General features: G+C 40.9%; 1 protein-coding gene across 1 annotated transcript; it reads left to right on the top strand.

The window, feature by feature from the left end:
* Positions 1-8480: 8480 nt before the first annotated feature.
* LOC146506433 (uncharacterized) lies at positions 8481-13802 on the top strand. The gene is made up of 4 exons (XM_085181062.1): positions 8481-8881; positions 10251-10347; positions 10589-10853; positions 10967-13802. The coding sequence occupies exons 2-4, from the start codon at positions 10319-10321 to the stop codon at positions 11078-11080; spliced, it is 408 nt and encodes a 135-aa protein (XP_085037188.1). The 5' UTR covers positions 8481-8881; positions 10251-10318; the 3' UTR covers positions 11081-13802.
* The last annotated feature ends 2466 nt before the right edge of the window (positions 13803-16268 follow it).

Genomic DNA, 16268 nt, shown 5'->3' with positions numbered 1-16268 from the left:
TATGCATTTTTTTTCTCACAGCATAGTGTTCTAATTCTATTAGTAGTTTGATAAGGGTTATAGTTCAGTACCTGTGAGTTTTATGGATATAACCTTTGTATCTTCTCATCCCTCTGATCAGCAGGTGTTCTTCCAGTTTGGGAGTGTTTCCTGTTTGGGCTTTCTTCTCAGTCACACACACACACACACACCAAAAAGATTTTATAAATTAGGATCAGCAGTGTATTGATCCTGCCTATAATAGCTAATATTGCTGCTCTGAAAGAATGGAATAAACCTTTTAACAAGACTTGTCATGACACAGCACCTGAATGCATAGTGAAGGAAAAATCAGATGTTATTAAGCTAAGTGTGTCCAGATTAATTACAAATTGTTACATATTGGTGGCCCCTAGAGATAAAGCACGTACAAACTCCAAAACACATTTCTAGCATTAACTGAATTTCCAAAATAGAGCTACCTAGATCACTTAAATGACACAATTGAAAGCATGTGTGTATTGTTTGTGTATTTATACACAAGCACTCATATATATTCAAATAATTAAAAAAAAAAAAAGTTCATTTACCTGTTACTACCACACACCAAATCCGGTCGTTGGTACTTGTTGGCTTGTGTAGCCACTAGGTAACAAAGCTCAACACTGCCCCTAGCATCCTGGAGCACTTCTGTTGTATTTTGTACATGTTTTGAGTTTTTATGTGCTTCTGAGTTTTTACGTGTTTTGCAGTTTGTACTTGCTTCGGAGTTTGTACGTGTTTTGGAGTTTTTACGTGTTTTGCAGTTTTTACGTGTTTTGCAGTTTTAATGTGTTTTGGAGTTTTCACGTGCTTTGTGTCTAGGGGCCACCATAAATATGCTTTTATTTTTTCACTCCACATAAAATGTAATAAATAAATCATATAATACAAAAACCAACTATTCACATTTCAACTTTTAACTATTTAAATTTTCAGCTTTTTCCTTTTACAAATTTAAAGTGAAACAACACAAAACACTGCAAACCACAATACAATTAAATATAAATTAAAATATGAAAACAAAAAGAACATGCATATTCTCTGTCATATGGGTCTGCATGAATAAACTTTCTGAATCCTTTATCATCCGCAACTGAAAATAGTTGTGGATCATTACTATACCTTTCTAATGTGATGTTGTTGTCCCTGGCTCTCTTTCTCTGTCTGTTGTTACCTAGCATGTGTAACTACCGCCCCTCCCCCCTTCTTCCCAGCACAAAGCACGAAGCTCGTGAGTGGAGTGAAGCGGAAGAAAGTGCGAGAGAGAGGGTGAGAAAAAGAAAAAAAAAACCACGACAAGGAGCCGGCTCGCGTCGTTCACGTCAAAGACCCGGCTCTAAGAGCCATTTCGTTCGCGACCGACACATCACTACTGGACTGGCCATCGGGCATACCGGGCATTTGGTCGGTGGCCGATGATTTGGGTTTTTTTTGTAACGGTATATAATGAAAGTGGTGGATTGGCCAGATGCTGGTCGGTGTGTAAAAAACTAACTCAGTTGTTTGGTGGTGGTTATGGCGAAGCTTCCACAGATTCAGTGACATTAATAAGTGGTGGATGCCAGCAGGTGGATGAGAGAAAGGGGAGGCAAGAGGAGAGACCCGAGGTCCAAGTGTCAGGTGAACTGAACTTCAGGTAAGAAGTTATGACCTGCAGTCTATCTGGGTCAGATATAAACCAAGTTTAGGTGCAGTTTATTTTCGTTGTGCTGACTTGTTACAGTCAGTTACAATAACTGTACTGCGTGCTAGCTAGCATGACGGAGAGTCTATACAGCTCGGTGGGTGCTATGATGTTACTGATAGTGAACTTTATTTTATTCATAAGGTTAGTTAGTAGAGTTGCCAACCGTCCAGTAAAAAGACAGAATCGTCCCGCATCCAGAGAAAATATTATGCGTTTGGTGTTGAGCTGAGAAGGGACGCAGTTTGTCTGGACTTCAGCTACAATGAAAAAGACAAAGCTGGAGCTGCACAGCTGCCTCTTCTCTCATTCTCTCCCCTCTCTCTCCTGTTGCTACTTCAATCATGAAACTGATCAATGATCAGCTGATCGGCTTTTCTCTCTTGTTTGTTTATCGCCCACTTTGCGCCAGAAAGAGGAAACCGCCGGATGTTGCGCTAAACAACAGCAGCACGTTTAAGCTTGATCAGCTGTTATTAGAGTTTATTTAATATTTCTTTCTAGTAGCTCATGTTTGCTGGAGCCACAGCTGTAAAACCTGCTGGTCATGATGTCGGTTTGGTTATCTGGTGAGAGGGAAACATGCAGATGAAACCAGGAGATGTCCTTACTGAATCATCAGAGCTGAACAGGTTTTAGGTGACATGAATGAGTTGAAGGGTTGGGTTGAATATTAACAAACATGCCATATAGAGATTGACAGACCACGTGACTTTCGCGCATTGCATGCCGGTAACTCGTGGCAAAAAATCCAAGTACCGCATCAAATGCAAGCATTTGCAGCACCAAAACGTTCATTCTCCGGTTCCAATACCTTCTTGCTTTTTCTTTGCCCCCCAAAAAAGTTATGTACAAAACGAAGGAGAACAATGCCGGACCGTACAAAGACAGACTTGATGAAAAGTCAAAGAAAAGATACGAGGAAAAAAATCAAAGGAGTGAAAGGGTTATACCCTTACAAGCACACAGAGTGGACAAAATACGTTAGCGTGCTGCCCATCTTTCACCACGCTCATATTTATAATCATACGGTTCTTGGAGTGAGTGCATACACTCATGGAGTTTAGTAACTTCAGGTCACTGCAACAAGCCCTGGTACAGTTTACCGACGGATGGGTACAGGACCTTGAAATGCACCGTGTAGAACGAAAGACCATCGTACGTATCATAAGTTTACCAGTCTCACAAATCGTCTTCATAAATACACATTCGTTAACCGTTTATTAATAGGACCTTTGAGCTCAACGGTAATTAATTAGCAGTGGAAATAATTTCTGGTTCGCATTACAGAAATGTAGCAGTGACAATAATACTGTATGCTGTAATCGTACTGGGCAATTAGTGATACAAAAAAACCTGTTTTATCCTGTGAATAAAAGTATATGTTTTTGTCAATGTACCATGGTAATAAATGAAGCGAAACGCAATATTGTGTCAGGACAATTCACTATTTATGCACAATAAACAAATGAGCATAGCGCCACAATTTCTGTTCAGCGCCAGACTTGCTTGTAACCTATATCACTAATTATGTTATAAAAAATGACGTATTAACTACAACAGAAGACTGACCTTTGTGGAAATGTTTGGAGCAAACTAGCCTGTGAGCTGGAGTGTTCTGGGACGTTATATTTGGTCTTTGAATGGCTGTAATCCAGGCCATCCGTCGCCTCTTTTTACTTCGGAAACATGGCTCAAACAATTTCTCTTCAACGACGTAATCCGATAAAAAAACGATCTCGTTACCCGTCGGCTTCCCGTGGCTGTCAGTTAATAATACAACAGCTTCTTGACAGTTTTTTGTGTTTCTTTTTATCGCTGTGTAACTGATTTCAATTGAAAGCCTGCATGCGCTAGTACCTCTTGCCACGAGTTCCCAGAATTCTTTGCGGTTTTACCCTTGAATGACGTCACATTTTCAATCTCTATTGGCCTAGTTTATTTCTCTTATCAGTGGTTCTATATATTGTGTAACTGTTCATATAGAGCGTTATTAGATTTATTGCTAATGCAATCATATGGCACACTGACCTCTGAGGAAATCTTAAATGGTACTCGTCATCAGAAAGGTCGCCTACCCCTGCTCTATATGAACAGTTACACAATATATAGAACCACGTCATAGAATTATATTTGTTCGCAGATGTTGGCAGCTATCAGCGAATAATTATCAGCTGTTTTGAAACAAAAAACTGACACTTTTTATCCATAACAAGAACTCCACAACAGCAAATGAACTGTACAACAGAAAATACAAATCCTATTCATGGTCTCCTCACAACAATGATAAGAGAAATAAACTGGGCCAATATGGCATGTTTGTTCATATTCAACCCAACCCTTCAACTCATTCATGTCACCTAAAACCTGTTCAGCTCTGATGATTCAGTAAGGACATCTCCTGGTTTCATCTGCATGTTTCCCTCTCACCAGATAACCAAACCGACATCACGACCAGCAGGTTTTACAGCTGTGGCTCCAGCAAACATCAGCTGATACTAGAAAGAAATATTAAATAAATTCTAACAACAGCTGATCAAGCTTAAACATGCTGCTGTTGTCTAGCGCGACATCTGCTGGTTTCCTCTTTCTGGCGCAAAGTGGGCGATAAACAAACAAGAGAGAAAAGCCAATCAGCTGATCGTCAAAGGAGCTTGCAAAGAAAAGCGTCTGGACTTCTTTAAGTTGCTTGAAGACGTTTCACCTCTCATCCGAGAGGCTTCTTCAGTTCTAAGGTCAAATGGTGGAGAGTCCCAGATATAAACCTGGTGGGAGTGTCCCCCCACAGAGGGACAGAAGGACCCCCTGATGATCCTCTAATCGCCTGAGCCAAGGTGTGGAACTGGGTGTGGGTCCCAATCAGCCAGAGTTTCGGGTGAGTTCATTGTGAAACCTGGCCCCACCTTATCATGCGAATTCCTGAGGTCAGATGGCCCAGGGTGTGAGTGGGCGTAAAGGCGTCTGGGAAGGGATCTCAAAACTGGATTATAGATGGCAGAGAGTTGGTGTCGTAAACCACCGCCTCTGTTCAAAGATGGTCGCTCACAGTGGACATAGATGGCTTCTTTCACTCCTCTTTCAAACCATCTGTCCTCTCTGTCCAAAATGTGAACATTGGCATCCTCGAAAGAGTGTCCTTTATCCTTAAGATGCAGATGGACAGCTGAGTCTTGTCCTGTGGAGGTGGCTCTTCTGTGTTGTGCCATGCGCTTGTGAAGTGGCTGTTTGGTCTCTCCAATGTAGAGGTCTGGGCATTCCTCGCTGCACTGTACGGCATACACCACATTGTTAAGTCTGTGTTTTGGCGTTTTGTCTTTCGGGTGAACCAGTTTTTGTCTGAGTGTGTTGCTGGGTCTGAAGTACACCGGGATGTCATGCTTGGAGAAAACCCTCCTGAGTTTCTCTGATACACCGGCTACATAGGGGATGACAATGTTGTTGCGTCTGTCCTTCTTATCCTCCCTCGCTGGTGTCTGATCTTCTTTTCTGTGCCTCTTTGCTGACTTTAAGAATGCCCATTTAGGATAGCCGCACGTTTTGAGTGCTTCCTTTACATGTGTGTGTTCCTTCTTTTTCCCTTCAGGCTTAGAGGGAACATGTTCTGCCCGGTGGTGTAGGGTCCTAATTACTCCAAGTTTGTGTTCCAGAGGGTGATGGGAGTCAAACAGGAGGTACTGGTCCGTGTGTGTGGGCTTCCGGTAAACTTCGATGTTGAGGTTGCCATTCTCTTCAATGTGCACAGCGCAGTCCAGGAAAGGCAAACAGTCATCCTTTGTGTCTTCCCTGGTGAACTTGATGTTTTTATCCACAGCGTTGATGTGCGCAGTGAAGGATTCCACTTCTTGTGTCTTGATTTTGACCCAGGTGTCGTCTACATATCTGTACCAGTGGCTGGGTACTCTTCCTTTGAAAGAGCCAAGAGCCTTCCTTTCCACTTCCTCCATGTAAAGGTTGGCTACAATAGGTGACACGGGGGAGCCCATGGCACAGCCATGTTTTTGTCTGTAATAGCCTTCGTTGTATTTGAAATATGTAGTGGTGAGGCAGAGGTCTAACAGTGTGCAAATCTGATCGGGTGTGAAGTTGGTCCTGTCCTCCAAGGAGCTGTCTTCTTGTAGTCGTTTTCTGACAGTCTCCACTGCCTCCGTGGTGGGTATGCACGTGAAGAGAGAGACTACATCAAAGGACACCATGGTTTCATCTGGATCCAGGGTAAGTTTCTGGACCTTGTCAGTGAAGTCGGTGGAGTTCTTGATGTGGTGTGGGGTGTTCCCCACGAGAGGAGCAAGGATGGTAGCAAGGTGTTTTGCAATGTTATAAGTGGCTGAGTTTATGCTACTGACTATGGGTCTGAGTGGGACAGCTTCCTTGTGGATTTTTGGAAGTCCGTAAATGCAGGGTATGGCATCCCCTGGGTAAAGGCGGTGATAAGTAAGGCGGTCAATGATTTTGTCCTTTTCCAAGTCTTGAAGGCAAGCTATAACTTTCTTTTTGTAGCTGCTTGTGGGGTCTCGCTTTAAGGCTTCGTAGGTATTGTTGTCACTGAGGAGAGTAGTGATCTTTGTATGGTAATCTGTAGTGTTTAGGACCACGGTGCATCTTCCCTTATCCGCTGGTAAAACAGTGATGTTGTGGTCTTTGCTCAGGGAAGCGACGGCTTTCTTTTCCTGTATTGTGAGGTTGGACGGAGGGACTTTGGCACTGGAGAGGGTGGCTGAGACTTTCATCCTGATTTGCTCTGCTTCTGTCTGTGATAATTTATTAATCCGTATGGCAGATTCTGTGGCTGTGATGAGGTCCACTATGGGCAACTGTTGTGGAGAAATGGCAAAATTGAGACCTTTGGCTAATACTCTCTTTTCAGGTTCAGTGAGATTCCTGTCTGAAAAGTTCTTAACCCATTTCTCCTGACTGTCTTCAGGTGTGTTTTCTTCTATGGGTTGTGTAGGTTCAGATTCAGAATGAGGAGTGTGTGTTTTTGAAAGCAAGGTGTGAAATTTCCTGCGTTGTCTTTCTTTTCCTTTCGAGTGTTGGGCCCGCTGAGCCTTGTCCACAAACTTGTAAACCTCTTCTAAGATTGGAGAGGGTAGAAGGGTTTCCAGTTCCTGCAGAGTCTGGCTGATCTTGATCTGGAGGGCATCTATAGTGAAATGGACCTGTCTTATCCTTTCACTTAAAAGGTGATTTTGCGCTCTCTGTAGAATCAAGTCTGCTCTGTATCCCCTGACAGTGGATCCAAGGCGCAGGCTCTTAGGAACAACTCTGGTTTGTTTGCATCTTAGGTTGAAACGGAGATGGTTCCTATAATCCGCTAGTTTCCTTGATTCCCTTTCATACTCCCGCACCAGTTGAAGGGTGTTCCTCCCAAAATGTACGGCAATATGTCTGTGAAGGTTCTCAGTCATCCAGGTCATCGTAGTCAAAGGAGCTTGCAAAGAAAAGCGTCTGGACTTCTTTAAGTTGCTTGAAGACGTTTCACCTCTCATCCGAGAGGCTTCTTCAGTTCTAAGGTCAAATGGTGGAGAGTCCCAGATATAAATCAACGCTGTGGATAAAAACATCAAGTTCACCAGGGAAGACACAAAGGATGACTGTTTGCCTTTCCTGGACTGCGCTGTGCACATTGAAGAGAATGGCAACCTCAACATCGAAGTTTACCGGAAGCCCACACACACGGACCAGTACCTCCTGTTTGACTCCCATCACCCTCTGGAACACAAACTTGGAGTAATTAGGACCCTACACCACCGGGCAGAACATGTTCCCTCTAAGCCTGAGGGGAAAAAGAAGGAACACACACATGTAAAGGAAGCACTCAAAACGTGCGGCTATCCTAAATGGGCATTCTTAAAGTCAGCAAAGAGGCACAGAAAAGAAGATCAGACACCAGCGAGGGAGGATAAGAAGGACAGACGCAACAACATTGTCATCCCCTATGTAGCCGGTGTATCAGAGAAACTCAGGAGGGTTTTCTCCAAGCATGACATCCCGGTGTACTTCAGACCCAGCAACACACTCAGACAAAAACTGGTTCACCCGAAAGACAAAACGCCAAAACACAGACTTAACAATGTGGTGTATGCCGTACAGTGCAGCGAGGAATGCCCAGACCTCTACATTGGAGAGACCAAACAGCCACTTCACAAGCGCATGGCACAACACAGAAGAGCCACCTCCACAGGACAAGACTCAGCTGTCCATCTGCATCTTAAGGATAAAGGACACTCTTTCGAGGATGCCAATGTTCACATTTTGGACAGAGAGGACAGATGGTTTGAAAGAGGAGTGAAAGAAGCCATCTATGTCCACTGTGAGCGACCATCTTTGAACAGAGGCGGTGGTTTACGACACCAACTCTCTGCCATCTATAATCCAGTTTTGAGATCCCTTCCCAGACGCCTTTACGCCCACTCACACCCTGGGCCATCTGACCTCAGGAATTCGCATGATAAGGTGGGGCCAGGTTTCACAATGAACTCACCCGAAACTCTGGCTGATTGGGACCCAGAGAGAGAGGGGAGAGAATGAGAGAAGAGGCAGCTGTGCAGCTCCAGCTTTGTCTTTTTCATTGTAGCTGAAGTCCAGACAAACTGCGTCCCTTCTCAGCTCAACACCAAACGCATAATATTTTCTCTGGATGCGGGACGATTCTGTCTTTTTACTGGACGGTTGGCAACTCTACTAACTAACCTTATGAATAAAATAAAGTTCACTATCAGTAACATCATAGCACCCACCGAGCTGTATAGACTCTCCGTCAAATAAACTGCACCTAAACTTGGTTTATATCTGACCCAGATAGCCTGCAGGTCATAACTTCTTACCTGAAGTTCAGTTCACTGGTCGTGCCATCACTTAACCCTTCGCGTGCCAACTGTGGCACGCGTCCCCAGGGTTGCCAACCCCTGGCTTATAATCACAGGTATAAGTTTTTGTTGTGTGTGTGTGTAAGATGAGCAGAGGTGAAAAACCCTGGTAACAATTAAAAATACTACAATTCTCAGTGTATTTCAGGTGCTATTAAACATGCCTTCTTTGCACTCGCCCCCATGCTTGAACACACTGTACACACCGCCTCTTATCAGGACACTCATAATAAAAACTGCACTCTGCTCCAGTGTGAGTGAGTTTTCCCTCCCAGTCTCATACGTGAGAGAACTTGTGGCTGGATCGAAGGTAAGAGCACAGAGCTGGCCTTTTTTTCTTCTGATTCCTTGTTTTGACTGTTCTGCTCAGTTACAAGAAGCTGATAAAACTGAATCTAATAAAAATCTGAAAATACTAGAAGCTGTTTGTTTTAGAAGCGCAGACTAGGTCGCTTTCCCGCTTTGCTTACCGACCATGTGCTCACCTAGCCTACTTTTCATGTGATTGTTTTGGGTTCTCTTGTTTGCTTTTGTTTAATCATTTATTTAAACTTTTAATGCTAAATCACCTCAGTACCAGCAGAGTTTTTGTGGCTTTACTATCACAGTTTCATTATGTTGAAAATCTTGTAATCTGTTGCCCTTCCAGCATTTTACATTTAAGAAAATAACAAGATCATTTTGGGAAAACCCTAACTTTGGCAACTGAGCCAGCCTTAAAAGCCATGTTTAACACAGTGACCTACTTTTTTCAATTCAAGGCTGCCTTTCTTCAGACCTTTCTTCTTATTGTGGATACCTTGATTTGATTTTTGGCTTGGTACAGCAGCTGTATTAGTATCTTGTGTTTTTTAAGCCTTTGATAATATATCTGTCTTTCCATTCCATCTGATAGTGAACGCTTAATTATTTGATAAACAGGTCTAATATTATGATTTACTCATGAAAAAGGAACTGTCACAAATTGAATTCAAGGTTTATTTGTCAGACACTTCATTCTTATAATCATGTTGTATAAAAACAATGTTTTCTGAGTAAGTCATGGTTTATTTACTTCATTTAACATGACTCCACAAATCAGAATTTGGTAACTTGTGGAATCATTCATCCATCTCACCTCTCTGATTCACAGTTTTGAAATCCACACTCACTAATATGTCAACAGCCTAAAATAAGCTAAGATTTGATTTGCTATCAGGCTATGAAATTGATACCCATTTGTAATCAATTTAATATTCCAAGTCGTCACCTGATTGCTTTCTGGGTATCATGGAACAAGTGCAGTCCTCCCGTCTTTGCAAAATATCACTGACAGCAATAGTTAAACTAAATGACTGCAAATTATATGAGGCTACTGTAGTGCAAAGTGCTGCTTTGTAAGAAATCAGCTTCCAGAACCTACCTATCCTATCTTATCTATCCTAGTACAACCTAGACAGGCAATAAAAGCTCCTTGGAGATTTCATTTTTCCTATGACAAAACATTGGGTTTAAAGTTCAAAGTGTACACATTTTCCAACTGATACGAAAAGATCTAAAAATGGAACATTTTCATTGAAAGGGTGACCACATAAGCTCTTGAAAGCAAGATCTTTACATTTTAACTGCAATGTTTTTAGATCACTGATGACAAAAAAAAAATCTATTAATTTTTTTTGTTTTACATGTTTGTCTTTCAGGTTCATTCAGTGGTTTGTTACTCCACTATCATTTTGGCCCATTAAGAATTCATCCACCAGGTTTAAGGATGTTTTCGGACTACAATGTCTTTCTACAGTAAGACTCATTTCTTTTCATTGATACTTTTCTATGATAATTACTTTCCTGTGCTGTGTGTACTATGTATTATTGGCTGAAAAAAAATCATTTTTTTCAGTTTCTTTTATTCTATTAAAACAGCAAACTAATAAACTAGTAACATCTTCCACCACCAGGGAAGGCTGAGAGTTTTCAAACTGTGCCAGAGTTGTTAGATAACCTGTTCTCTGCTTTCTCCACATCTTTGTCTTTCTCCAAGGATCTTCCTGGGCATCCTGGGTTTTGGTCTCGCCATGATGTTCTGCACCACTTTATGCAGAGTATGCCATCGCCAAAGGGATGGCCATATATCACGGGGGCCTATAAGACATAGTGACCGGGGCAGGGTCCCGCAGTCCATATATTTCATTCCCTTCCCCAGGAGCATATCACAGCAGGACAGCGAAGATCAAGGTGGTGATGCCATGAGACCACCACGATACAGCACAACAGTCTACTCAGGACCCCCACCTGCCTATAATGAGGTGATTACGATTTTCTCGGTATCTCTTTCTCTTGCGCTAACAAAATAATGCACCCATATATCAGTACATTTCGGCTATTGCTAAATTATAGGTCTTTTTTTCTCTATCTTCAGCTGGAATTTAAGCCTGATGATCTCCCACCTGCTTACAATGAACAAAGCATTTCTATGTATCCCATAACACCCCCACCGCCTCGCCCAGACATGGTTCAACCACAGGCACAGTAACAACCCTATGGAAAAATCATTATTGTGTCGAGGTTACGGACACTCACGATATTGCACTGCCTCGTGGACATAAGTAACGAGAAGTTCTAATCTTTTAAGGGTTGGTTTTATTGTTAGACTCGTTTTCTTTATTGTTTTAAGGGAGTTGATGACGGCACGGAGAGAATCAAAGTTGTGGAAATGGAAAAGTTTTAAAGTTACAACACTGTAAACGTGTTTCTGTTTCAGCTTGTTCTCTCTGTGTTTATAAGCAGGATATCAAAGAAGTGTATCAGGTATCAGGTATTTATTACATTTAGCGCAGAGCTAAACTGAAATACACGTTGTTTTGGTTTGCGCTCAACATCTTGAGGACAAGATGCATTTTTTTCACCACTTTTACAGACTTCATTTCAACAGACAGTAAAGGGATTGCACTCATGGCATTTACAATAACACTGTGAGAAACTGAAATGGTTGCATTTTTGCTTGTTCACACTGTGTTTATTTACTAAAAGGGTTTAGATATTCGCTATTCATTCTTTCATCAAAATATTAGCTTTGGGTGACTGTTTTGGAAAGCGCAGCATGTATTCTCTGGTTGCTTTTTAAGTGATGTTCTAAACAAGCACATACAGTGAAGTACATGATATTGAATGAAGTGTGCCTGACAAGCATGTATTTTCATATATGTATGCCGATTAACTTATGCGACTGTAATAGTACGGTTGCAGTGATGTTGTATTCATATTGTGCTAGAAGAGGTCTTTTTCACAGCAGACATTTTAACTCATGACAGGGACTGCATAGGTGTAACTGATTGTTCAGCCGTTGGTTATGGCCGAACAATCAGTTAGTGCTATTTATTACAGCTGTTCACGTACCATTCAATTACTGTTATGATTTCTGAAAACTTGCTTTAAGACTTTAATGAAACAGTCACTTTACTGAAATGAAATTTGTAAATAGACAAAATTCACAAATTAATTGTTCAAATTGTTCTCAGGAAAAAATAAATGTAAATGATATTTATAGTAGCTGGTCTACTTAAAGGTCTCTGAACAGACTGAACACTCCAACAAAGTCTGTAATATGAACCTGGAAACAGAGGTTAGAAAAAGATTTCAATGTTTAGGAAATTTTTCATGTAAATATATGTTCATAATAATGATTGTATCGCATGTACATATTGTGGATACGTTTAAATAAAGAAAAACACTAAATCAAGCTTGTCATAAATTTTAACAAAGTTGGAATAAAAGTTGAAATGTTTTACAAGGATTCACTTCGGTGCAACTTAAAACATTGAAGAATTTCCAGTTTCTTTGGCTTAAGAAACTCTTTAGGTGCTTTTGCAGCAGGTTTTTAGTCATTATCCTCTGAAGTGCCATTAAGGGTTATCCAATTAGTTTGGAAACATTTGGCTGAATCTGAGCAGTCATACAATAAGATAAAGATGCTACAATAACAAAGAGAAATCCCAACAATCAGATGACCTCCTATGAACAAGCACTTGGCACAGTGGGAAGGAAAACCTTTTAACAGGAGAAAACCTCCGACAAGCTCAGGGAGCGGCTGTCAGGGGTCACGTGTGGACGCGAGGAAGAGATGACCCAAACGCAGGACTCACAGTGCGGGATCAAGGGTGTTTAGTGTAGTGAGTGGATGAACAGAACAGTAACGAACGCTGACTGGCTGGATGACTGAATGGCTGGCTGAACTGAAAACACACATGGGAACGACGGCAGTGACAACATCAATGACAAGACAATGAGCGAGTGGAAACTGAGGACTTAAATACACAGACTGATGAGGATAATAATGAGAGACCGGTGAGTACACAGCTGAACTTAATCAAACTAACGACACATGGGAAAGGAACTGGCACAGCAAGACAGAGAAATAAACTGAACATAAACGAACTGAAAACACTGGGTCAACGACCCAAGAACCCTGACAGCGGCAGCCGTCTGCATGACCAGGTGGGGGTAAGAGGAAGAAGACGGGGCAAAAGACACACCTCGTAAACTCACTGCATTTCTATTCATGAAGTCATCTCTTGAGAGTCTCACTGACCTCCTTGAGAACGTTTCTTGATTTTGCTAGATGTTGTGAATGTTTTTTTTTTCTAACCAAAGAAAGAATGATTCTTTATCCCACTCCTACAGTTTTTGTTAGCTCTCTGACAGGTTTATTTATTTATTTATTTTCAGCCTAATGATGGCTTCCTGTCACTTGCACTGAAATGTCTTTGGATCTCAGTTGCTGTCAACAACTACCACATGCACGTTTAACACATTTCCAGGTTCTTTCATCTGCTTCATTTGTCACAGAATAACAGGAATGCCTCTGAAAATGGGGTCCTATGTGTAAAAATGGTTGCAATTCCTGATGAGCCCCCTTGAATTAATAATAATAATAACAATAATACATTTTATTTAAAAATAGCACCTTTCAAAGCACCCAAGGACACTGTACAACAGATAAAAACACAAAAACTGGAAATATACACAATAATAAGAATAACAGATAAAAGTTAAGAGCATACAGAGGTTTAAACATAAGCAATTTTAAACAGATGAGTTTTGAGGGTGGACTTAAAAAGAGGGAATGAACTAATATTTCTGAAGTCAGGGGGTAAGGAATTCCAAAGTCGAGGGGCAGAGCAACTAAAAGCCCTGCCCCCCATTGTAATCAGACGAGCGGAAGGAACAGAGAGAGAAAGAGAAGATGAAGATCTGAGGCACCGGGATGGGAAGTTCATCTGTACTAAATCGGAGAGGTATGGTGGAGAGAGAGAATGAATAGCCTTAAATGTATAAAGGATTATTTTTAAATGGATGCGAAATTTAACTGGGAGCCAGTGTAGCTGCTTCAGGATTGGAGAGATGTGGTGGGTAGAGGAAGTCCTAGTAATAATACAGGCAGCAGAATTCTGGACACGTTGGAGCTTGTTAATGGATTTTTGTGTAAGGCCAAATAATAGTGAATTACAAATTTACATAGTGAATTACAAGAATTACAATTACAGTTGAAAGTCTTCACATCTTGATTGTTTGATCTAAAATCCATTTGTGTGGTGTACAGAGACAATGTGCCATTGTCCATATACTTATGTATCTAACTTTGCCTGACAATTGTAGTTTTGTTCACTTTTGTCAATGAATCCTTTAATATGTTACACTTATGCTTATTTTATATATAAAACTACATATCAACTACAGTCATGGTGTCATTATGTCAGCTTTTAAAACTTCACAGCAACAACCCACTAACCTGCTGCACGAACTATTCTCTGTCAGCTTCCTGATAGCAAAATGACTAATCACAGGAGAAGCCAAAGTCCTTCTTTTATGACAGTATAATATCACATAGGGAGTGTCTCGTCAAACGATCCAATCTAACAGTGACCAAACTTAACACCAGGGGGCACTCCAAGCGTGTAGACACTCATGCTTTTTTGTTGTCATCTTGTAGTTTCCAGGTCTTTCTTTACTTTGCTAAACGCACATTTATCTGTTTTGTTATAATTATATAATTTTGTTAAAAACATGGTCACAGATCTGTTAAAGGTTTATATTACTCTGAGGCTAATCTGGTTATTTTTACTTCCTGCACAACCACATTACATTTTGTGAATAAGTATCATACTACAAGTATTAAATAAGCCTCTTACTATTAAAGACTTTGAAGGAAGCAGTCTAGGATTAACACCTGGAATGTGTATTGTCAAGCTCTTACAAGGTCTCCAAAAGGCAAAACTGCTGTGGACACATCTACTTGAGTCCTGCATGGGTGAGAGTGGATTTGCCCTGCTCACACAGCCCCACAGTTCACCCATGGTTAGGTCTGCTAAGGCATATTTGCTGGGATAATGCTAGACTATATGGAGTGTTAAAATAAAACCCTGTATGTTCACTTACTGACACATCTCTTTAAAGGAGTGATATAAATGATTGCACAAGGAGAAATAAACTAAAGGAGGAGATTTTGACATTTCTTTCAGCCTTGATACGAGTCAGAACAATAACCTCCACAAATGGAAAAAGTTCTGCTTCTCTTGCTGCTGTTACACCGTGTACTTAATCCCACCTTTTCTCTTTTTCTCTGTCTCTGTTATTGCCTTTAATACTTTATACTCACAATGCCATGTTTTACTATTTTCTTTTTTCAAAAAGCAATAATGTGTAGTTCCAATCATTGTTTAAATACATAAGAGCATAAGTTGTTTGGGATTTCTTTCTGTGTTGCAATATATTTACACGATTAGCTGTCGGTCTTATTTGTGAAATATATATTAAAAGGATAAATGACTTGTCTGCTGAATACTAACTCTGCCTAAGGGGGTAAACAAAACAAAGAAACTTGAATCCAAGCACTCTCTATGCTCCTCTGATAGAAAAATTATTAACGTTATGCAACACTCTCTGAAATTAAAGCAACAACACTCTTTTCAGTAAGCTGAAGTAAGCTCTAATCTGTCCTTTTCTCAGGCCTTGTTGTGGCTCTTCTGCTAACTGTTCTCCAAAGCACACCTAGAATCATGGGCAGATCTACCGCAGTGGCATAGGGTGGCATTTGCCACCTTAAAATATTCTCTTGCCACCCCTAGTGCCACCCTAGTTTTATATCTTGTACCACCTTGTACCTGCTGAATTTGACATATTTTAGCCATATATAGTGCATATTACAGAATGTAACACCTGTATGTGTGTAAAAAAATGGCTTTGATTATGCCACCCCTGGTTAGAATCAGGTACTAGTACATCATGTAGCTAACTGTTTCTCTGTAAGAGTGTCACACACTTATCTGTTCCCAGTATAACACTGGAAGAAGTGTATAAATAAAACTTGTGGGAATTCACCCCTGCGGTAAACTGAAGCTTCACAAGGCTGACTTCCTATGGGGTTTGGTAATATAATGTGCCCTTCAGCTTTCATTTAATTTATTTGAAAGACAATGAGAAATGCAGTATTTTTTCTTCCCTTGTTTAGTAAACAATTTTGAAATACAATTTAAGGAACTCAGCTGCTGGTTTAAGTAATTCTTAGCCTCCCTACATGCTACATGCCTACCTTGAGGTGACTTCTACTGTGATTTGGTGCTATATAAATAAAACTGAATTGAAAGAATTAGGTTAAATTGACATGTGGGCAGTTCTGGAGGTCGGTCCTTCAGCCAAACTACAAAGAAATCCGCTAAAACTGT

Source organism: Neolamprologus multifasciatus, chromosome 12 (assembly GCF_963576455.1).
Source record: "Neolamprologus multifasciatus chromosome 12, fNeoMul1.2, whole genome shotgun sequence".
Lineage (NCBI taxonomy): Eukaryota > Metazoa > Chordata > Actinopteri > Cichliformes > Cichlidae > Neolamprologus > Neolamprologus multifasciatus.
Note: the sequence above shows the minus strand (reverse complement) of the source record. Positions and strands in the feature narration are given on the sequence as shown.